The following is a 23318-nucleotide window of genomic DNA, read 5'->3' on the forward strand; positions in this document are numbered from 1 at the left end:
CTGAACGCCTGAGACTGAAACACAAGGCCCTTCATAACCTGGCCCCTGCCCACTTTTCCACCCTCAGCTATTGCCACTTTCACTTGTTGCAGATCTAACTCCAGGCATTTTGCACTGTTGGCAGTATCCTGCTCTTTTGTGCCCCTCGTCTGATTGTGTCCTGTGGTGGGTTAGTAAGCAATACTGTGTAAACTTAGTAATAAAGTAAGATTCCTTAGACTAGCACACTAACTAACATATCTTTTGACTCAATTATCACTTGCTTTGTCCTGTTGCCCTTCTGGCACTTAGTAGGTTTTGCTTGCCCTACAGGCTTATGTGTTTCATCTTATAGGTGCAAATTATATTTTCAGTTCCGCTTCTTGAACAGACCAAGACTACCTTCCCCAGTCCTCTGAGGCTACTCTCTAGTTCGAGACAAAAGCCTGTAATGGAAAGTGATATGTGGTTGCTTCCAGGCCAAACTCTTAGCCAGGACACAATTGGCCTTTCTCTCTTCGTCTACTGAAGAGACTGTGAAGGCACATTTTAAAATGGAGGTGCCATAAGATCAAAGCAACCTGGCTTGCTGAGCTAGTTGCTAAGCTAACACAGACTACAGCTGCCCTGGAGAGTCTCCTGGACATGGAACAAACTCAGTGTGAATGAGAATAAACTTTTACTTCACCAAACCAGTGAGATGTTGTTGCTGTTTGTTCCCATATACTGTTAGCTCCCAGTTCACCACTCCCATTTTTATGGCTTTTATATTCTAAAACAACATGCAATAAGTATCAGGTGGCCAAATAAATGATTGCATCAGAGCAATAATTAGTTTATCTTTGAATTTTCCATTTGCGCCCCCTCCGCCCCAATAAATTTACCTTTCTTTCTCTTTTAAACAAAAGAGAGCAAACATTTTGATGCAGAATTCATCATTATGACTTACTTTCACAGGTAGGAGGGCTTGGTCTCCAAACACCTATTGTTTCATTCTCCACAGTGCAGGAAATGGAGGCATGGCCCAAGAGTAAGAAGTGGGGGTCACAGCTGTAGGTGACAGAAAAGCCATATGCGTAGAAATTTTCTTCACCGCTGTGCCTTCCATTCCTGATGTCTGGAGGAGGCTCACACTTGACAACTGAGGTAAGTGAGTGAAGAGAAAGAAATACTCAGGGAAGGCATCGTTATAAATCTAAAATTCATGCAAATTCTAATGGAAGGTACACATACCTGTAAAGATGCACGGGGACTTTATTACCTAACAGAGTTTAAATTGATAATCAAGTCAGAAGAGTCTTTACTTACTTTCACACTGTGGGAGAGGATGACTCCAGCCAACTCCTCTATCTTGGACTTCACAATGACTAGTGTTTGAGCCAATTAAGAAAAATCTGAATAAGATAGATCAAAGATTTTAATGGAATTCCTCCTACCCTAAATTAAAGAGGTCTGAGTAAATAGAATTGTTACTCAATATTAAAATAAGGAAATCATATTTTCTTGGATATCATTTCCCATTGAGCACTCCATTCAGTAAAATTTCATTACTGCAATGAGATGCGTGTGTGTTTGTTCCTTTGGACCCTCATTCCTTAATCTGTTACTGAGCATCTACTAGGGATCAGGAATGCAGTTCATCCAGAGCTCAAGCACAACAATAAAAGGCTGGCTTCAGTGTGTTCTGTCGTTGTCTTTGGGTGAGAGTACCAGCTAGATTACTGCGTCCACAATCTCCCCATCTTTGGCTTGAAGCTTCCTCTGACTTCCGGGTGGGTGTCTTATTCCCATACATCATTAGCTTTCAGTTCACCACTTCCATTTTTATGGCTCTTGACATGTCCTACTCTTTCCTCAGTTTGTCTTCCTGCCCTCTATCTTATGCTAACAGAAAAAAACAAAAGATATGAATGATTACAAATTGTAGCATCATCAAGGATATTGATAATCATCAATGATATCAAATTGTAGCATCATCAAAGAATAAACCTATAATGTGATAGAACACTAAAGTAAATGTCACCTTCAGCAATCTAAGAGCCTGTGGAATTTATTGAATAATAACTTCAAGAAAATATATCTCAACTACAACTACAATTAAGTATTTCTTTACTTTAAAATTTCTTTAAAATGTAGTTTTTCCAACCTAGCCCAGAGACTAGGTGCAAAATATTGTTTCTGGTTGTTTCAATGGGAACACCTTAATGTTCCAACAGCATCTTAGTTCTGATTCTTTTCACTTTCCCTTATGGAAGCCATGCACAATAAGGAAAACAGAGGATAAAAATGAGAAAATCAACAAAAATGAAACAAACAGAAAAGATAAGAGAAAACTAATAGATATAAGTAACAAGCAAAAGAGAATCAACATATGCTTAATTGGATAACCTAAAGAAGGAATCCAAGTAGAACAAAATAGCTTTTTAAAAATTTGTTTCAGGCCAGGTGTGGTGGCTTACACCTGTAATACCAGTACTTTGGGAGGCTGGGGCAAGTGAATTCTTTGAGACCAGGAGTTCAAGACCAGCCTGGCCAATATGACAAAACCCCATCTCTATTAAAAATACAAAAATTAGCCGGGAATGGTGGTGCACACCTGTAGTCCCAGCTACTTGAGAGGCTGAGGTGGGAGGATTGCTTGAGCCCAGGAAGTTGAGGCTGCAGTGAGCCATGATTGTGCCACTGCACTCCAGCCTAGGCAATGGGAGTGAGACCTTGACTCAAAAAATATATATATTTCAAGTAAATGTTACTAAAATAAAATAATACTTCAATCTACATATTAAAATTGCACATCACATAGTAGCAAAAAATTAAACCAAGTGATTTCTACCAAAACAACTAAGAGTAAAAGTATTAGGTTTCAAAGATAAAGAATAATATCTTTAGATATTCAAACAAAGATCAAGCCATATGGGAAGAAATTTCAGATCAGTAGTATTCACTAGCAAAAGATAGTGCAGCAGTACCTATAAGACATCCAAGAAAAGAAAGGATGAGCCAAGGACTATATCAAGCCCCATTATCTTCTAGGTATCAATGCCTCAGATATATTATCTGAACCTGCAAGAACTCAAAGAATAATTTTCACTTGGGACTTTTTTTTGGGAAACCACCATAGGACAAACTATAGCCCACCAAGAGATGACAATGGCAACTTTAGCCAAAACAAACAAAAATGGTAGCAAATATTGTACCTGCAGATCTAAGACAAAACAAATGTGATTTTAAGTGTGACTGAAGGAAATATAAATGTTATATGCTCAGACAGCACTGAAATAGTATAACTAAGAAAAAATAGAGATAGGGAAGAGAGGGTAAAATAAATTCCCTTGTTGCCTGATCGTTTGCAAAATTGAGAGTGAAAGCAACCATAGACACATATGAATATTTCACATTAATGTTAAATACAAAATAAACACTAAGATAATATAAATGATACAAATTTACTGGTAGGGAAGATAGAAGGAGTGAAGGAGGGGGAAGAATACAAGATGTTTATTGTTGTTTATAACAAGGAACCAATTTAAACTATCTAAAGATAAAGAGGAATAATGGTATTATATAAATTTCAATGTATATAGGTCAACACTAGAACCAAATTTTGAACCTTCCTAAATACCACTATATATTTTTAATAGAAAATAAATATACACATACATATATATTACAAAATATGAAATAATATTACAAAATCAAGTCTATAAGTATGACTCACATCAATAAATGTAAACTCCTAATGAAAGAAAAACAGCTTTAATTGGAGCAAAATTCAGCTCTATGTTAGGTTTGTTAACAAACCTAAAAGTGTTTCAGACAGATTAAAAATAAAAGGCAGGATAAAATTATACCAAGCAAATTCAAATCAAAAGAAAAGCAAAGATAATAATTTTAATATCCCATAAGTTAGACATCAGAACCAAGATTATTAAATTACACAAAATGGGTACTTTATATGTTAAAGATTTTGATTTTCAGTGAAGAGCTATGAATCTTTATATAGCAAAATATGTACGTAGCAGCAATTTTAATAAAACAGAAGTAAATGAGACATAAGAAAAATGATCAAAATATGCTATTATCATTAAATTATTTTATAATAGTTAAAATAATTATAAAATTATTAATTTACTTTAACTCCTATCTTCATGCTTAAGGTATATAAAGACAAGCACAATGAAAGATTCAAAACAACTTATCAAGAAAGTAGATCTGACTGGGCACAGTGGCTCATGCCTGTAATCCCAGGAGTTTGCAAGGCCGGGGCAAGAGAATCCATTGAGCCCAGGTGTTCTAGACCAGCCTGAGCAACATAGCAAGACCTCATCTCTACAAAAGTTAGAACTTTAGCCAAGCATCATGGCACATGCCTGTAGGCCCAGCTACTCAGAAGGCTGAGGCAAGAGGATTGCTTGAGCCAGGGCAGTCCAGGCTACAGTAAGCCAAGACTGCACCACTGCACTCCAGCCTGTGTGATAGAGGGAGAACTTGTCTCAAAAAAAGAAAGTAAATCTGATGTGTATATAGCAAACTCTATATACTACTAATAAAAAAATCATTCATTTCAGTGCCTGTTGAAATATTAATGAAAATTGATGGTATATTATGATGCACCCTAAAACCTCTGTAAATTTTAAAACATAAAAATAAGTAACATTCTTGGTTAATCTAGAAGTCTTTTTATTTCTTTTCTTTTTTTTTTTATTTTTTTATTCTTTAGAGATGGGTCTCGCTATGTTGCTCAGGCTAGTCTTGAACTCCTGGGATCAGGTGATCTTCCCACCTCAGCCTCTCAAAATGTTGGAATTACAGGCGTGAGCCACTGCACCTGGCCCAGTCAGTTTGGAAGTCTTCAGTGGAAGAATGCTTCTACTGTGGGACGCAGCAAGAGTTCCAAAAATTAGAGTTGCCAGATTTAGCAAATACAAAAACAGGGTGCCTAGTTAAATGGGAATTTCATGTAAACAATGAACAGTTTTTTTAGTTTAAGTGTGATCCAAATGTTGCATGGAACATACACTAAAATTATTTGTTGTTTACCCGAAAATCAAATTTAACTGGGCATCCTGTATTTTACCTGAAAACCCTAAATTAAGCTTGGAGGTTGAGACCTGCCAACTCTGGACCCTCATGCAAGTGAAGGAAAGGCAAAGAAGGAGTCCACTCTGATGGTTGGTGTGACTAATCTTGATAATGAAGGGAAAAATTAGATTGCTTCTGCACAGTGATGGTAAAGATGAGTATGTCTGGAATGCAGGAGATTCCCTGGAGCACCGCCTTATACTCCAATGCCCTATAATTAAAATCAACAAAAAACTATAATAACCCAAATCAGGCAGGACTGCTGATGGCCCAGACCATTCAAGAATAAAGGTTTAGGTGACCCCATTGGGCAAGGAACCAACGTCAGATGAAGTGCTTGCTGAGGGCAAAGAGAATATGGAATGAGTAACAGAAACATGTCGTTATAAATATCTGCTACAACCACATGACCAGTTGCATAAACAAGGACCATAAAAGTTGTGAATATTTCTTTCTTATTTTAATATAAATAGACATTACATTAATTGTTTTTCTTTTTACCCCTTTCCTTCCCCTACTGTATAAGATGTGTTCGTAGTGGCTTACCTTACATCTCAATATTTAAGTTATAGAATATCAAAGGGGAGATACGACTCAGCTCAAAGGGAATTCTCTTTTAGGAAGAGAATTTCCATGTTTTTGGGTGTATGATAATTGCATTATGTAAAATGTGAGTATTACTTTGCTATTGACTTTATTTGGAAATTAAGCTAAGTATGGTTAAAACTAGTGTATACAAATATCACATTTGACAAGGGGTGAGCTGTGGTAGATTTATGTTGTGTCAACTTAGCTAAGCTGTAATTATGTTTCCCAGAATTATCTTCCATACATAATGCCAAGTTAGTATGGCCCATAAAAGATGGTAGATGTGAATTAGTAGAGCCATACTCCATATGCTAGAAAGGTCAGGGCAGAGCACAGGATGTGACTGCAGTTCACAAGCACTGTTGTTTCTCTGTTCTATCACTTTGTTAGCAGAGGGCTCAACCAGGCCACTGCAGAGCCAGCTCCTGCAGGATCTCCTCCTTGATGTACCCTGGCTTCTGATCCAAGTACATTAGCACTGTGACGGACAACTTCTACAGGACATACCCATTTTTGAAGTTGAAGGCTAAGGGGCAGTGAAAGAACAAGATGAATTCCGGTTTACAATGGTGGGCTTTACTCACTCATCTTTGCAGGTTCCAGTTTGTCCTTGAAGCACTCAGTTCATGTCTATCTTCCCTTCCTGAGTCCCTGCCCTGCTGACTTCAGGCCACAGCAATAGACATTGAAGGAACAGCCTCCTGTAAACACCATTTAACTATCTCCCACACCTATGTCAAGTTAGGTCCCTACAATAAATCCTGCGGTTCTATTTCTCCAGGTAAATCCTGACTGACATAATTAACGTAAGTAGATAAGAAAAAGAAAATGGAAATCTAAAAATTGGAAAGTAGGAGGTAAAAGAATCATTGAAATGATGTGATTACAAACCAGGTAATCCTAAGAGAATTCAACTGAAAGAATTTTTTAAAATTTTTACAAATAATATGACATGGTTTGGCTGTGTCCCCACCCAAAACTCATATTGAATTGTAGTTCCTATAATCCCCATGTGTCATGGGAGGAATGTAGTGGGAAGTAATTGAATCATGGGGGCGGTTACCCCAATGCTATTCTCATGATAGTGAGTGAGTTCTCATGAGGTCTGTTGGTTTTATGAGGGGCTTTTCCCCCTTTACTCAACACTTATCCTCCCTGCCGCCATGTGAAGAAGGTGCCTTTCTTCCCCTTTGCCTTCTGCCATGATTGTAAGTTTCCTGAGGCCTTACCAGCCATGTGGAACTGTGAGTAAATTAAACCTCTTTTCTTTATAAATTACCCAGTCTTGGGTATTTCTTCATAGCAGCATGAGAATGAACTAATGCATAATAAAAAAATTTAGAAAGTTAGCTGAGATATCAAACTAACATGCAGAAATCAATAGTAGATAGATGATAGAGATAGATAGATGATAGATGATAGATAGATAGATAGATAGATAGATAGATAGATAGATAGATAGATAAACTAGTTACAATACAAAATGGATAAATAATCCATTTAAAATACCAAAAACTTTTTTTGTTTGGTTTTGCCAGAGGTTTAAACTCTTCAAGAAATGCAAAATCTATGTGAGGAAAGCTGAAACACACATTAAGAAACAAGAAAAAAAAGACTAAGATGAACTGAGGAAAGCATAGCAAAGGGTAGCAGAATATGCCAAAATAGACCAGTTTGGCATAAGGATTGTTTTTTGAGTTAAAAGCACTTGAAACACAGCAAGATGCAGAAGGGCACTCTGACCTCCCCTTTTCTTCCTGAAGGCAGGAGATGAAACTCTCACAGGAAAGATACCTTCCCTGTACCTTAAGGAAAAGAACACTCTTATCACCAGAGACAGGGAGTCAAGGCCAAGAGAAATCCGTACAAAGAAACTTTGTACAAAGACCACTTTTTGGATCTTCATTTTCCTGTGAAGGTTCCTGTGTACTTGTTAAAATAAAACCTGTGTGCTTTTCTCCTGTTAATCTGTTTCATGTCAACTTAATTCTCAGGCCTGGTGGAGACCCTAAGAGGGTAGAGGAAAAGTTTTGCCTTCTCTACAGTAACATATTCTTGTCTAGAGAGAGTCAACATTATAAAATATCTATTCTCCTAAAGTTAATTTTACCAATTTATTTTTCGAGATGAGGTCTTGCCCTGTCACCCAGGTTGTAGTGCGGTGGCACTATCATGGCTCACTGCAGCCTCGACCTCCCAGGCTCAAGTGATCCTCCCGCCTCAGCCTGTTGCATAGCTGGGACTAGAAGTGCGTGCCACCATACACTTGGCTAATTTTTTAAATTTCTTATAGAGACAAGGTCTCCCTATGTTGCGCAGGCTGGTCTCGAACTCCTGGACTCAAGAGATCTTCCCACCTTGGTCTTCCAAACTGCTGGGATTACAGGTGTGAGCCACTGTGCTTCACCTAAAATTAATTTTAAAACTAATCTAACACTGATTTTAAAATATGTCTAACTTTAAAGTTCTTATAGAAAAATAAATACGTGCTGTCAGGAAAACTTCAAAAAAGAAGAGCAATAAGATAGCACTACCCATATTGGCTATTAAAACATATTATAAAGCCTCATTTATTAAATGACTGTGAAACTTGTACATAAATGTACAGAAAAAATACTGGCATTGAATAGAAAGTCCAGAAATAGACCTAGATAAGTATATGAATTTTATATAGTATCAAAGAGCATCTCAAATCAGTAAAGGCAAACTTTTAAATAAGTGGTGTTGGGGTAACAGGAAAGCAATATGAAAAAATATAGTCTAAAATCTGTACCTGATACTGTATACTGTATATTAACTCCAAATAAATTAAAGCTTTGAATATTAAAAAATATGAAAATATAAAAGAAGTAGAGGAAATATAGGCAATTTTTTTAAACCTTATATTGGGGAAGGCCTTAAGACATAAAATCCAAAAGCCATTTCTAAAAGGGAAATTGATGAATTTAACAACATAGATACAAATAATTTCTCCTTAAGGGGAAAAAAATACCAATAGCCAAGTCAAAAACATTATACATATACATACACACACACACACACACACACACACATACATACACACACACACACACACACACACACACAGTGGGAAAAGTTACAGTATATACCAGAATCAAGGCCTAAATCCTGCTATGCACAGACTCATGTGTATGTCTAAATGTATATATCCTAAAACTTAAGAATAAAAAGTTCAACAAGTTAAGGAAAAAAAAACAGCAACCAGGCATCAGACATGCTAACTAGTGCACAAATAAATACAAACATCCCTTGGACATAAAAAAATATACTCAACCTCCCTGACAATAAGAGAAATGTACAGTGAAACTATAGTGAGATTTTATTTTCACCTCTTACATTGGGAAAAATTCAAAAATTGAGAAGTTTTCAAAAGTTTGACAACACAGTTGGAGAGTTTATGGAGAGACAGACATTTGCATACTCTGCAAAACCACGAAACCCTTAGGGAAAGCAGTCTGACAATATCTTTTAAATTTTCAAATATACATACTCTTTGAGCCAGGGAGGCCTCCTCTAGGAAGCTACCCTGCAGATGTAACTACATATGTATAAAATGACATACATACAAGAGAATAAGTCAGAGCATTGTTCAGAATAGCAAAAGATTGGAAACATCTATGGATCCATCACAAGGACAGCAAAGCCATGACACAACTACACAACAACATTCTATGCAGTTGTAAAAAGAAATTGAGGAAACTCTCTATGCGCAAACATGGAAATATCTCCAGTATACATTGATAAGTAAACAATAAAGCAAGATTCAATACTAGGTTCATTAGAGGAAAAAGGGGAAAATAAGAATATATGCTAACTTCTTAGCTTGTATTTATACAAGGAAACACTAGAAAGATACATACGAACCAATAAAAATAGATCTTTGCTTGAGGACAAGAAGGAATGGGGTGTATGGAGATAGGATGGAAATGAGAATTCTCAGCGTCTATCTTTTTACATCATTTTAAATTTTGAAATATATGAACACTTCAGCTATTTTTTAAATAAATATAAAAGAATTGTTCATAGATTACCTCACACTCACCCTTCTGAACAGCTGAATTCTATTTGTGATCCAAAAGATAAATCTGTCTTAATCTCCACTTGCCCATTAGGTAACTCTCCTGGGTGTCCGCATCGTTTGTCTGGGAGAAAAATTTAAACAATGATTAGTACTTCCAAGTACTCACAGATATGGCATTAGAAAAGAAAAGAAATTAACCGAGGTTCACCTCTGCTTCTGGAAACACGGAGAGATTTAGATTCAAACTTATTTCTAACCCTGACTCACCTCAAAATTAATATAAAATTTGATCTCATTTTTTTCTGGTACATTTTACCAATAGAGAAAAATGACCAGTTAAATAATTGCAGCAGTAGAACACGTGGTCCAGGACTTAATAAGCTGACCAGGGACGGGAGAGCTTTGCTTCATTCTATGTCTATGGCATGTACTTAGAACCTAGGCCACTCAAAAATGCATGTCACAAAAGGAACAAAAAAGAGAAAGTATCGATTGTATACCCCTACTATTGGAAAACACCACAGAATGCATTCCCAACTGACAGTGAATCATAACTTTTCTTCAAAACACAGCAAATATTTTGAGTGAGGTTCTTTTGAAAACTGCATTGCCACTTTCTAGCCACCTACCTTTTTTATAATTTTTTAAAAAGTGAATCTGATTTTCAATATATCATAATGAAATTTGTGGTTCATTTCTTGAAAGAAGTGTTTGGTGGATTACTTTATAAAGAATAGACTTCTGACCAGGCCCAGTGGCTCATACCTGTAATCCCAGCACTTTGGGAGGCCGAGGCAGGCAGATCACTTGAGGTCAGGAGTTTGAGACCAGTCTAGCCAATATGGTGAAACCCTGTATCTACTAAAAACACAAAAATTAACCAGGTGTGGTGGCGCACGCCTGTAATTCCAGCTACTCAGGAGGCTGAGGCAGGAGAGTCACTTGAAACCAGGAGGCAGAGGTTGCAGGGAGCCAAGATTCCACCACTGCACTCCAGCCTGGGAGACAGAGCTAGACTCCGTCTCAAAAAAAAAAAAAAAGAACTGAGTTATTTTTCAATGCAATTAACTACCCCTAATTTTTCTGTTTTGCTTTGTTTTTCAAAAAATGCCACAAGTATGTACATTGAAATCAGTAATTGACAAACTGTCTTCTTGGTGACTAAAGATTCAGAAAATTTAGTTTCTGAGACAACTTTCCAAAGATAGGAAAAGCAAAGGAAAAAAATAAATGTTGATACTTACGGATACAGAAGGTATTATACACCCATTTGCCATCAGAATTACAGGTAAGCGTCTGAGTTGAATGGGATCTCATGTAGCCAGGGCGGCAGGTGTATTTCAGAGTAGTTCCAGTTTTGAAGCGTGTCTCAGTCAACGTAATATCCACCGGGGCAGCAAACGATAAAGTGGGTGGAGGATCACAATTGCCTGGACACCAAAATGAGAAGGAGCACCAAAACTTATACCTTGGGACACAGCATCTTATTGTTTCTGTAGTGTGATGTTTAGAGCAGGGATCGTTCTTTTCACCTCTAGTCAAGAAAAATCATAACTCCTATTATACTCTCTGTTCAATACACCTAGTGAGTGATCAGTAATATATATTTGTTCACAAATGATAATGACAATGATAACAATAAACAGTAATGATAAGAGGCAGAATTTTTTTCCCTTCTCTACTACACATGGGATAATTTATCTGAAAAAGAAGAAAGACATGAACTTCACCAACCTATTAGACTCCCCATAACTGCTGACTCAAATGCATCTGTGCAAAGTCAGAAGTCCCTACAAGTTGCCTCAACAGAAACATATTATTGTATTGAAATAACATTATATAACATTGGTTGCCTCAGGGAAGGGAAACAGGGTGGCTGAGAAATGGGTAAAAATAACATTTTTAATTTTTTTTTTACATCTGTTTGATTTTGAATGATATGGAGGAAGAAGCATGGAGCCCTTGAAGCATAAAAATCTTAACTTTGCTTTTTTTGCAATAATTACCAGGCTGATTTACTTTTTAAGCACCCCCTGAATAAACCCACAAACAGTGAAAATTGTTTAGTCATAGTAATAGATAATATCGATCTGTCCATATTATCATCCATATAGATGGTTGGGAGAGAAATTCTTTCCTAGAGAAATAAAAATCTAGGGGAAAATGTCTAGAACACTATTTCCTTTATGTGTAAAGCAAATTTCCCTAACTTCTAGCCTGTCAAATAAACTACCTGTTGATGAAGCTGGGTCTCTGCTAGAAGCTCAGTCATCATTTTTTTTAGGCTTAAAAGTGAATGCACAGATGATCTTGATTGTTTGTTGCTGATCTGAGCTTGTTTTCCACTACTCACCAAGAACAGCAGGCAACAGAGCAGCGACCAAGGTCATTTGGAAGAGAATTGGATCAGAGACTTTCCACAGCCTGGAGAAGGGCCAGACTGCCATTTTCCCTTTTCTATGAAGAGCCCCAGATGGAGTTTTTGGGGGGTGCATGGCCTGCTGCTTCGCTGATGTTTTTCTGCTGAAAGAACTCAATTTAATAAATAGTCATTGAATTCCAACTTGTCATAAAGCACTAGAATAAATGTTATGGGATCCATGTCTTCAAGGAAATGACAGCCTGGAGTGGAAACAAAACAAAACAAACCGCTGAGCACAAATGTTACAGCACAAGACAGTAAGGATTGGCCTCTGCAGAAGCTGTGTGCTCAGAAGAGAGATTGATTCCAAGTGGAGGGAGGGAGTGGGCTTTGCAGAGGAGACTGCATCTGCACTAGGTATACTGAAGACATTGCAGAATGGATGCAGGTCATGTTGAGGGAACAACAGATAATACTCCAATTTGGCTGAATGTCTGAGATGGGGAAGGGACAGTTTACAGATGTGTCTGAATGGGATGTAAATGTCAAGTTTAGGAAATTCATAGACTTTACTCTTTGGGGAATAAAAGTGCTTGTTTTTGATGTGAATGTTTGTTTTTAAGCTGAGGAATGACACAATTATTATGCTTTAAGATCATTATGGCAGACATGCACAAGATAGATTGAAGGGATTAGAGGAAAGAAACAGGGAGGTTGAGTGAGAAGACTTGCAATTGGCCAGATGATCTAACAAAGAAATGGCAGAGGAGTTAGAGGAAAGGTACAAACATAAAAAAAAAAAAAAAGGCAGAAAAATGATGGGATAGAGAGAAAGAGTTGAGTTGCCGTATAGAAGTATTGGGAGTTCCTTGCGAGAACTATTGACAAAGGCAATAAACCATGAAGCAATTTGCAGTTTTGAAAAATGATCATACACACACACACACACACACACACATATATATATTAAAAATATACATGGCAAATGCACTTTTATTTTTAAATCAGACTATATAGACTTGTTTAAAGCAAAATTAGTAAGGACTTTTTTTGTTAATCTTCATCACCACTTCCCATTCCCTTTGGAGAACACGACATAGCCTAAGTTTGCATTAGGAAAAGATCCCTTTCCTTTGGGTAGATACTCAATAGTGGGAATCAAAGGGGAGTTCTATTTTTCGTTTTTTGAGAAATCTCTGTACTGTAAATCTATAAAAATAAAAAGAAATTAAGAAAAGAAATAGTCCTTGTCTTCAAAGGAATATATGAAGTTAACCAAATTCACTCCCATAAAATAGTGAATTTCATCTTTTACTTCGACATCTTTGTTAGATCCAGATGGTTGGACGCTCTCATGCATCCATAATTCATACAAAGCCCATATATGTTTAGGTAAAGGGAGTCCCTTCAATCAATATTTCTCCCCAAGATGTTTCAGTCTCACATAATGTAGGACTGTAATGTAATGTAATGTATATCTAAGGTAATGCTCAGTCCCTCAACATAAAACTGGTCTCAGTAATATGGAACAGTCTTACATAATGTGGGACTGAAACATCTTGGAGAGAAACTGTGTGGGAGAAGGGAAGTTTATAGTGCCCTTCATACTTTGTGGGGTCTAATTTCTTCGTTGAGTAAAGACTCACATAAGCTTCTTATCTTTCTAAAACTCAGTTCTGATGAAGCCATCCCTCCACCTGTTGTCAGCTGTGGGAACCCCATGTCACACACGTCCTGTCCCATGAGCTCTATACATCCCCACCGGGGCAATTCTGCCAATATGTAAATTCACCTAACGAGCAATTTACCAGTTGTAGTCACTTACTGGAAATGTGTTCACAGACTTTGTACTGAATGAATCCAGGTGGTCTAGAGAGGTTGGGAGGAGCCAGGACCAACGTTCTGGGCCTTCATGCTTCCCCTTTCTACCCAGTTTCCTCTTCTTTTTTCCCCATTATCCTCCTTCCTAACTCTATGCTCCTCTCTGCCCTCACAATCTTGTGAAGCTGGAGACAGCTGAGAGCCAGGCAGGTTGCATATCATGAAAACCACCTCACTCATAATCTGTGAAATTTATAAAATGTGACAAATTTCTCCCACCCAATAAGATGTGTTATGAACTATGAAAACTATGGGAAAAAGTTTCTTCAATTTTTGACAATGAGTAGATTTGTTGTGTTTATTGAATTTCAGTGAAATTGAAGAAAGAGATTAAAAACACCAGCGGGCTGGCAAAATAGAATTGACTATGAAAAATCAAAAGGATAAGAGTATAAAGTGGAAATTTCCCATAGGAATTGTTGCAGTTGTTATTACATTCACAGGAAAAATATATATGTTGAATATGTTCAGAAAAATATTCATGACTATATTTACAAAAATACAACCATAAGATTAAATCATTAGCTTCAAGAAGTTGAACAAAAATATCTTAAATGCTGCTAGAATATGTATTCATTAGCTACATTCAAAAAGAATATATTTATACTCATTGAATATTCAAAATGATTTTTTTTTTCTTTTTCTTTTCTAAAATTGTAATAGAGATGTGATCTTACTATGTTGCCCAGGCTGGTCTCAAACTCTTGGCCTCAAGCAATTCTCCCACCTCGGCCTCACAGAGTGCTGGGGTTACAGGCATAAGCCACCATGCCTGGCCTCCAAAATGAATATTTCTTAAAACAATGTTAGATAAATTGATACTTTGATAAATTCAGCAAATTTATTTCTATGAACTGATCCTTCAGGTACTGGCATTCACTCAATTGGCTTTGATGACTAACTTTTCAGTATTGTGGTCTGACCCCTTAGGCTCCAGCTATCCTGGACAACCAGAATTCCTTACCATTCCCAGCGCTTTCCTATCTCCCATTCCTGTCCACATCATCTACCCTCTCTCTTTTTCCTCTTTAATTCCTACTCATTCTGCCAGTCCCTTCTCCAGCATTCCCTCCTATCCAGGCAAGCCTCCACATACCAAGTACAATTTTGTATTTATAACTCTGATTCAGACTTGGTCTGTAACTCATATCTGAAGTCTGCCTTCACCACTAAACCACAAGATCCTTGAAATGACAGAGTACGCTCCCATTTATTTCTGCCCCACATTAGTACCTAGCCTGCACCTCATGAAGTTAAAGTGCTCAAAAAATGTGCATTGAATTTAAATCCAAAAGCTCCTAGTGATAACATGTGTTCCAAAGAAAAGTAGTACTGTGCCATATCACTGTCTCCCCTTACAGTGTATGCTTTGTTAAGGACTGATTTTACCTGATTTTAAAGCAAGGCAAACACCTGTATTTTAATGAGAACTGGCCCAAATAATTTTACTCTAGGCTCTTCCATTCTTAAACCAAAGTCATCATATCATCAATTAGTCAAGGGAGGACAGTGAAGGAGGGAAGCAGTAAGCAAAAACTGGTTCTCCTCCTTCCACAGGTTATGACAGGAGATACAGACAAATGCAGACCCTACACTGTCATGAAGAAGATATTTCACTCCCTTTACTTCAGCCTCACACCTAGGCCATGGCCACAGAGCTGGGGACAGAGGAGGACAGTGTGGCCAAGACCTTGGGCATGGGCTCTGGAGTCACACCCAGAACATGTGAGTTGGCATCCTGGCTCTACCACATGGGAACCGAGTCTCATGGGCAAAACACTCAGCTCTTCTAAGCCTCAGTTTCCTTTATTATAAAATAAGAAGGATAACTGTAATTTCATCTCGGAATTTCTGAGAGGGGCTTGGCATGGTGTGTGGACAGCACATAGTAAACATTTAAAAGAAATGATAGGGAAGAGTTTCATAGAATTGGCATTGGAATGTCACTGTCAGAAGCCGAACTCCTGGACGTCAAAACATTGTCATCATTATGATTTAAAATTGCAATAAATGGTTGCATCACCAGGGAATGTAATCACCCCAATGCCGAGGAACATCCACTGAACTTCTGGCTAGAAGCCCTGGGTCTGGTCTCCACTGTGGCCTTTGGTACAATGAGATCTACTGTGTCATGCACAGCAGAGGGATGCTGGCGCCTCGGGCTGTCCTGGGGCTTTGTCTTCCCTTGCCCTCAACTATCTTCCTGAAAGGAAGTCATCCACATCCATAACTTTAATCATCGTACCCGAATCACCCTCAGGTTGGACACGGTAGCTCACGCTTGTAATCCCAGCACTTTGGGAGGCTGAGGTGGGCAGATCACGAGGTCAGGAGTTCAAGACCAGCCTGACTAACATGGTGAAACCCCGTCTCTACTAAAAATACAAAAATTAGCTGGGTGTGGTGGTGCACGCCTGTAATCCCAGCTACTCAGGAGGCTGAGGCAGGTTAATCACTTGAACCCAGGAGGTGAAGGTTACAGTGAGCCGAGATCACACCACTGCACTCCAGCCTGGGCGACAGAGAGACTCCGTCTCAAAAATAAATAAATAAATAAAATGAATCACCCACAGACCTCTGGGCCTAATTGTCTCTGGTTCATGCAAAAACTTCCATGCTCCATAAATTCAATTGTTAATAATTAGTTTATTCTGTCTTATTCCTTCCTCCGTGTAAGTTTTAAGCTATTCAGGCTTGTCTTCTTTACTCTGGTTGTTAACTAGTTAAATTCTGGTGCTTAAATTAGGTCTTTCTAAAGGCAATGAAATAAATCTCTGTAAAATAAGGAGGAACTCTTTTCCTCTGCAGCTGCAAAAAAGCAGATGATAATCTACGTGACAAAACTGACCTTGCAAATGTTTTTTCTAACAAAGGAGTCGTTCCTGGATTTTAGAGATGACTGCTCTGCCACATGACAGTAACTTTTAACCTCAGAAGAGTGTAATTCTGAGTTACACTTTTCTTAGTTATCTTAGTGAATTTTCTTTTCTGGAATAATATTTAAATGAACATTTCTGTTTACTGAAAGTTATAAGTGCTTGTGAGTTTTCCTTGCCAAATCCAGAAATAATTATTACACTTTCCTCTTTATCTGCAACCTTGAAAGTAAACTAAAACTTTTTGACTCTGTTAGATTTCTGATTTAAGCAAAAAATAATAATAATAATAATTTAAGTTAAAATTCCCAAGGTTCAAATCAGTATTTCCAATTACTTCATTTGTAATTTAAATGGCACCTTGAATTTAATATATTTCAAACTAAATTCGCTATGTTCCTCCAACACTACTTAATATCTGTGCTTTCTGTCTCAGTGAAGGTGACAATCTCCACCCAGCCTCCCAGACTAGAAATCCAAGTCATTATTGCCTCCTCTGTCTCACCTCCTTGCACTATTCAGAGTCGTCAAGTTCTATCAAGTTGGTCATAGCAGCAGCACCAGAATCTGCCACTCTTTCCTACACTCCACTTCCATAGTCCAGGTTTAGGTTCCTATAATTCCCTTCCCCTCACCCTAGACCACTACAAAAGCCTTCAAACATTTATAAGCCAGCTTCCATGTTGATGCCATTATGTCCCTAAACAGCAATTTACGTGTTGTTACTCTGCTTAAAAACTTTCATGGTTCCCAGTTTCCATAGGTTCCCCATCTGTCCCAATTTTCCCATCATTTCTGCCTTAGAACATCATGCTTCAGTCTCAAGGAGGCACTTACCCTTCCCCAAAAACATTCTGGATTTCTTTTTTGAGACAGGGTCTCACTCTGTGTCACCTGGGCTGGAGTGAAGTGGTGCAATCACAGCTCACTGCAGCCTCAACCTCCTGGCCTCGAATGATGCTCCCACCTCCATCTCCCCAGTAGCTGGGACCACAGGAGTGTGCCACCACACCCAGCTAATTTTTTAATTTTTTGTAAAGACAGGGGTCTCACTATGTTGCCCAAGCTGGTCTTGAACTGCTGGCCTCAAGTGAACCTCCCACCTCAGCCTCCCAAAGTGCTGAAATTATAGGCGTGAGCCACCACACACAGCCAGGATTTTTTAAAAAAACATCTGCAAGCATTTGCAGTTAATGTCTCCCATGCATTAATGCTCTTACCTCCAACTTCTCCTTTATTCACTATTCCTTTATTCACTATTCAGATCAAATGCCACCTCCTTGGTGAAGCATTGCCTGACTTCATCATGAAATGCCAGTGTTTTCTGTTCTTCCAGTACTTGGCTAATACCTTAATTGTAACATTGTTTTGTATCCTAACTATCTATTTGCTTTTGCCTCCCGAAATACATTGTGAATTCCTTGAAGACAAGGAAGGTATTTATTCAACTTTCCATCTCTAACGTGGTATTGTAACTGGTCTATATAACCCCGTGACTCCTTTGTTAAAAAAACACATTTGCAAGGTCAGTTTTGTCACGCAGATTATCATCTGCTTTTTTGCAGATGCAGAGGAAGAGAAAAAAGTTCCTCCTTATTTTGCAGAGATTTCTTTCACTGCCTTTAGAAAGACCTAATTTGAGCACCAGAATTTAACTAGCTTAAAACTTACACGGAGGAGACCGGGCGCGATGGCTCACGCCTGTAATCCCAGCACTTTGGGAGGCCGAGGCAGGCGGATCACGAGGTCAGGAGATCGAGACCATCCTGGCTAACACGGTGAAACCCCGTCTCTACTAAAAAGACAAAAAATTAGCCGGGCGTGGTGGCGGGCACCTGTAGTCCCAGCTACTCGGGAGGCTGAGGCAGGAGAATGTCGTGAACCCGGGAGGCAGAGCTTGCAGTGAGCCGAGATCGTGCCACTGCATTCCAGTCTGGGCAACAAAAGCGAGACTTCCGTCTCAAAAGAAAAAAAAAAAAGAAAAACTTACACGAAGGAAGGAATAAGACGGAATAAATAATAATAAATCTAAAAGGAATGAAACTCAATTTAATTTTATCTTTAGAATGAGAATGACTGTCTCACTGAGGACCAAATGAAATAATGTGTGTGAAATGCTTTGTCAGTTTTGAAGAGAGATAATACAGTGACTAGGCTTCCCTAACAAACCATCAGGATGCATCCTAACTCTTCTCCAACTACGGCGTTTGCAGTTCACCATGACTACTCCTGGTGGTCCCTCAGCAGAAACCAGCTGGCCACAGAGTATGGGAATGGAGGCTAGAACTTGCGAGCTGAGAAGACCCAAGTTGGAATTCCAGCAATACCACAGTCTAAGTCTGTGATCTTGAAGAAGCTATATCAGCTTCTTGGATATCAGTTCCCTCCATCTCTAAAATGATGACATTAAAACTAGATGAACAAATTCTGCAATTATGTAACTGCTCACTGAAAAGCTGAGACTACTCTAGCAAACTTTCATATTTCAAGGACGTCATCTTTTAAATTCCTGCAGAAATGGAACTAACTCAAGAACTTTAGTCAGCATTGCGGGTCCCTTGTGAAAAAATACTATCAGCACTTAGCAACGCAGTACAACTTGAGAGTCACTGGAAAAATCTTTAGTCCTCAAATTTCTCCTTTCATGAGAAGTTACTTTTTAAGTTAATGTTTATTTTGTCTAACTTCCCCCTTTTAAAATGCAGATACCTTGTGAAAGGATAGTATTTTTCTCCAGTCTCGGGCTGAGTGTCTTCTTCCTTATACCTGGGCTCTCAATTATATCACTTACAAACTCCAGAAGGAACTTGCTTCCACACTTTCCCCACTCTTCCTAGAATCTCTTTTTTTTTCTTTCTTTCTTTTTTTTTTTTTTTTTTTTTGAGATGGAGTTTCACTCTTGTTGCCCAGACTGGAGTGCAATGGCACGATCTCGGCTCACCCCAACTTCTGCCTTCCTGGTTCAAACGATCCTCCTGCCTCAGCCTCCCGAGTAGCTGGGATTACGGACATGTGCCACCATGCCTGGCTAATTTTGTAATTTTAGTAGAGACAGGGTTTCTCCATGTTGGTCAGGCTGGTCTCGAACTCCCGACCTCAGGTGATCCACCAGCCTCAGCCTCCCAAAGTGCTGGGATTACAGGAGTGAGCCACCGTACCTGGCCAAATCTCTTTATTTTTCTGTCAGCTCCTTTATTCTGTGCTCATACTATATTCAAATGTATCTCTAAGCTTAATGCCAACCTTCTTTGATGCTTCTGCCTCTTCTGTAGTCTACTTTTTATTCTTTTAGTGTTGCCATATTTAGAGATAGAATAGGAATCAGCAAAGAGATAAGTGGTTGAAGAATTAAAATGAGGATCAGAATGGTACTGTATCCTGGCCAACCAAGGAAGAAGAGAATTTCAAGAAGGAAGGGTTATCAGCATCTTCAAATTAAGAAAGTAAAGAAGATGAGGACGACTAAGCCTGCTAGTCATCCAACTGGAGGCTGGCCAGTGTCCTCCTTATTACCAAATCTAAACATCTTTGCTGTCAATGGTGGAGGAGATTTGGAGTGGTTAATCAAATCTCAAAATAGAAATGGCCCCAGTTTTCAGAATGTAGACTATGAAAAGCAAGCTTCCTGTGAACTCTTTGAAAAGTCTGGTTGACCCCTTGCCTCAACTCTCTGATGTGGGAAGGTGGTGAAAGATCAACAAACCAACACAGCTGTCTTTTAGATACAGTAACAAGAGCAACACCTTACACCTCTTCTTCTTTAGCTTATTTTATTAGAATGCAATATTATTCCTCCATTTATAATTTTTAAAACTTGAGGCTCAGATAGGGTTTAAAGTACCTCTCAAGTCTTACATCCCCCAATACAGTGCTCCTGAAAAGATTTCTGCTGAAAACACCTCCAAGCTTTTGTCTCTGTTTTATCCTTCTAATCCTGCACTCCTTAAAGGGCCAAACCACCAGCCTTTCCTCCAAGCTATCCCAAGGGTTTAGTAGTCCACCGACCTTTGGTAGTTGAGGAAGAGCAGAAGACTCTATGATGATATCTTGGATAGTTTCTCAAAGAAGAAAACTGCCTTGATCTATGTAGTCCGGGTTCCTCCCCAGATCAGAGTTTATCATAATACCCTGAAGTTGACTGGTAATTGCTCCACCAAAAAGTCCCTGAATTTCAGCCATGCGGTTGGCTGGTTAGGGATGGCTGATGGAAATAGATGGGCAGAAACTTTTGACGGGCCCAATGAATGATTAACAGCAGAAATAAAGCAGCACTGTTTACCTAAGCTCCTTCCTCTTTGCTAGTCCTCATTCTTCATAACATGTCGCAATTGTTTATTTTCTCCTCTGCCAACCGTTTCCCCTAAGTGGAAAGGTAATTTGAATTTGAAGCCAGAATTCTTTTTTCTTTTCATAAACACACAAGGGTTATGCAAGACACAGTCCAGCTAGCCTGGAAACCTTAGATACTGCGAGGTTCAGAGAGCCTCCACAAAAATGATCCACTTTCCATGACACTAGGTCCAGTATGCTTTCCTGGAGTTTGAAAACTGATATTCTTGCCCAGAGCTCGTCTCTATCCCACCCCAAGGAATTACAAAAGGTGGGGAATTTATCAAACATGCATTGGGTTGCCACTATGTGCTGACTTATCTAGAACATATTTGGAGTTCAGCAAATGTTAACTGCTACTGCATGTCAGGCACCGGAGGGCCTCCAAAAATTGATCTATCCAGTATGCTCAGAAGAACGCAATGAAGGACCGGCCATGTTTCTTCTCACATAGATCTAAAAAGACCACAAGCACTTACATTGTCCAATTAAGCTACTAATCCTCAAGATTAACATTTGTGTGCTCAGAAGATTGCTATTAAAAGGTCATTCTTTCTGAGAACTTCACTTTTTCTGTAATAAATACTAAAAGTCCCAGAAGAGTTTCAGAAAAGGAACTAAACTACAACAGGTTGAGTTAATCAAGGAAGTTTTTACAGAAGATGTGAGATTTGGATAAAAGGTAGAAATTATTAGATAAAAGTGGTAAGGATATTAGATGTAAAGAAACCATGCGCTAGGTCACCAAAGTAAGACACTGATTTGACAAGAATGAAGATAGAGGATTCCAGATTGCACAGTCTTGAGACTAAATTGGAAGAAATATCACCTTTAAAGCTACTATTTCTTTAAAGTACTGTTTTCCAATGTATTGAAGTCCTTTCATTTACTTTCCACAGTGACTCTTGCAGATTTTTCTCTCCAGGTCACCAAATTGTCACATTCCCTCTCAGCAGATGCTCTTACCTCCTACTTTACTAAAAATCATTCTACCTTAGCTTCATCAATGTCAAATTTTCCCTCCTATTCACTCCTCATTCGAGGAGAATTGTTTCTTCTTTTCCTGCCTCATTTTCAATGCATCTCTCATCCTGAAATGTCCCTTCAATTTTGCCAATACCTCAAATTCCACCTTTTTTCTTTACTGTGATGATGAACTTCTCAAAGATGTGACTTGTTCTACCTGCCTGTTCTTTCTCATTCATCACTCCACCTGTTGCTTTCCAATCTGGCTTCTACCCCTCTTCTACTGACATGTCTCTCTGAAGCACACCCTTAGGTCCAAGTCCAAAATACCTTTAATTCATTTCTTATGATCTGTCTGCAGCGTTTGTCACTGCTGATCATTTCCTTTCTGAAACTCTCTTCTCCTTTGGCTTCCGTGACACTAAACTTTCCTGATTCCCTTCACTAATTTCTCTTTCTTAGTTATTGTTACCTTCTCTTCCTTCTTCTCATTCCTAAATATAGATATATCTCAGGCTCTTCTTTTTTTAAAAAAATTATCTTCGCAATTTTAATGATCTTGCCTTCTGTCACAGCTTTAACTATTACCAGTAAGAAGACTAGCCAGCACTACATTATTATTTCTGATTACTCTCCGAAACTCAAGACTTACTTTCTTAGGTTTTTTTTTTTTTTTTTTATTGCCCACTGGACATCTTGCAAACACTTCACCCTCAGCACATCCAAAGAGGAATTTCTCATTTCCGGCCAACAAGCTTCACTTTCTGACCCCAACTTTTTCTGACCTCTGGTTCTCAGGAATAAAATTTCAGATTCACTTTTGAACTCTTCCTCTCCCTCACCCTTCAATGTTTGATTAGTTGACAGGTTGTTTTGATACAAGTTTTCAATATCTCTCATGTCTGCTGCTGCTTTTTCATTTCTGCTGCCATCAAACCAGTTTGGGTTGATAATGCCTCCCATATGGACTATTGTAGGAGTCCTTTCATTGGTTTCTCTTAGTTCTTTTCCCTCATCAACCAATACTACAACCAACATTGTGAGAGAAATCTTTATGTTCTGTCCTTATTACTTCCTTGTTTGAAAGGCTTCCATGTCTTCATGGTCTCACTGCCAAAAAACAAATGTCTATTCTCTGCCTACCAAAAACAAGTGTATATTCTCTAGCATGTCATTCAAAACCCTCCATAAACTGGCTTTGACTTATCTTTCC

The 23318-nt window shown here is 38.5% G+C and overlaps 1 protein-coding gene across 3 annotated transcripts in view; it reads right to left on the reverse strand.

The window, feature by feature from the left end:
- C4BPA (complement component 4 binding protein alpha) overlaps positions 1 to 18210 on the reverse strand; it is a 37925-nt gene extending 19715 nt beyond the window's left edge. The window contains exons 1-6 of one of the 3 annotated variants that reach the window (XM_054521670.2): positions 18031 to 18210; positions 12045 to 12211; positions 10936 to 11121; positions 9713 to 9812; positions 1288 to 1373; positions 929 to 1120 (exon numbers count right to left, since the gene is read on the reverse strand). In XM_054521670.2, coding sequence (XP_054377645.1) covers positions 929 to 1120; positions 1288 to 1373; positions 9713 to 9812; positions 10936 to 11121; positions 12045 to 12186 — 706 coding nt within the window. In that variant the 5' untranslated portion in view covers positions 12187 to 12211; positions 18031 to 18210. Of the gene's footprint in view, positions 1 to 928; positions 1121 to 1287; positions 1374 to 9712; positions 9813 to 10935; positions 11122 to 12044; positions 12314 to 18030 lie in introns of those variants that run through there. The other 2 variants (XM_054521668.2, XM_002809525.5) reach the window with 2 other exon arrangements.
- Positions 18211 to 23318: the final 5108 nt, after the last annotated feature.

Source organism: Pongo abelii, chromosome 1 (assembly GCF_028885655.2).
Source record: "Pongo abelii isolate AG06213 chromosome 1, NHGRI_mPonAbe1-v2.0_pri, whole genome shotgun sequence".
In the NCBI taxonomy this organism is placed as follows: domain Eukaryota; kingdom Metazoa; phylum Chordata; class Mammalia; order Primates; family Hominidae; genus Pongo; species Pongo abelii.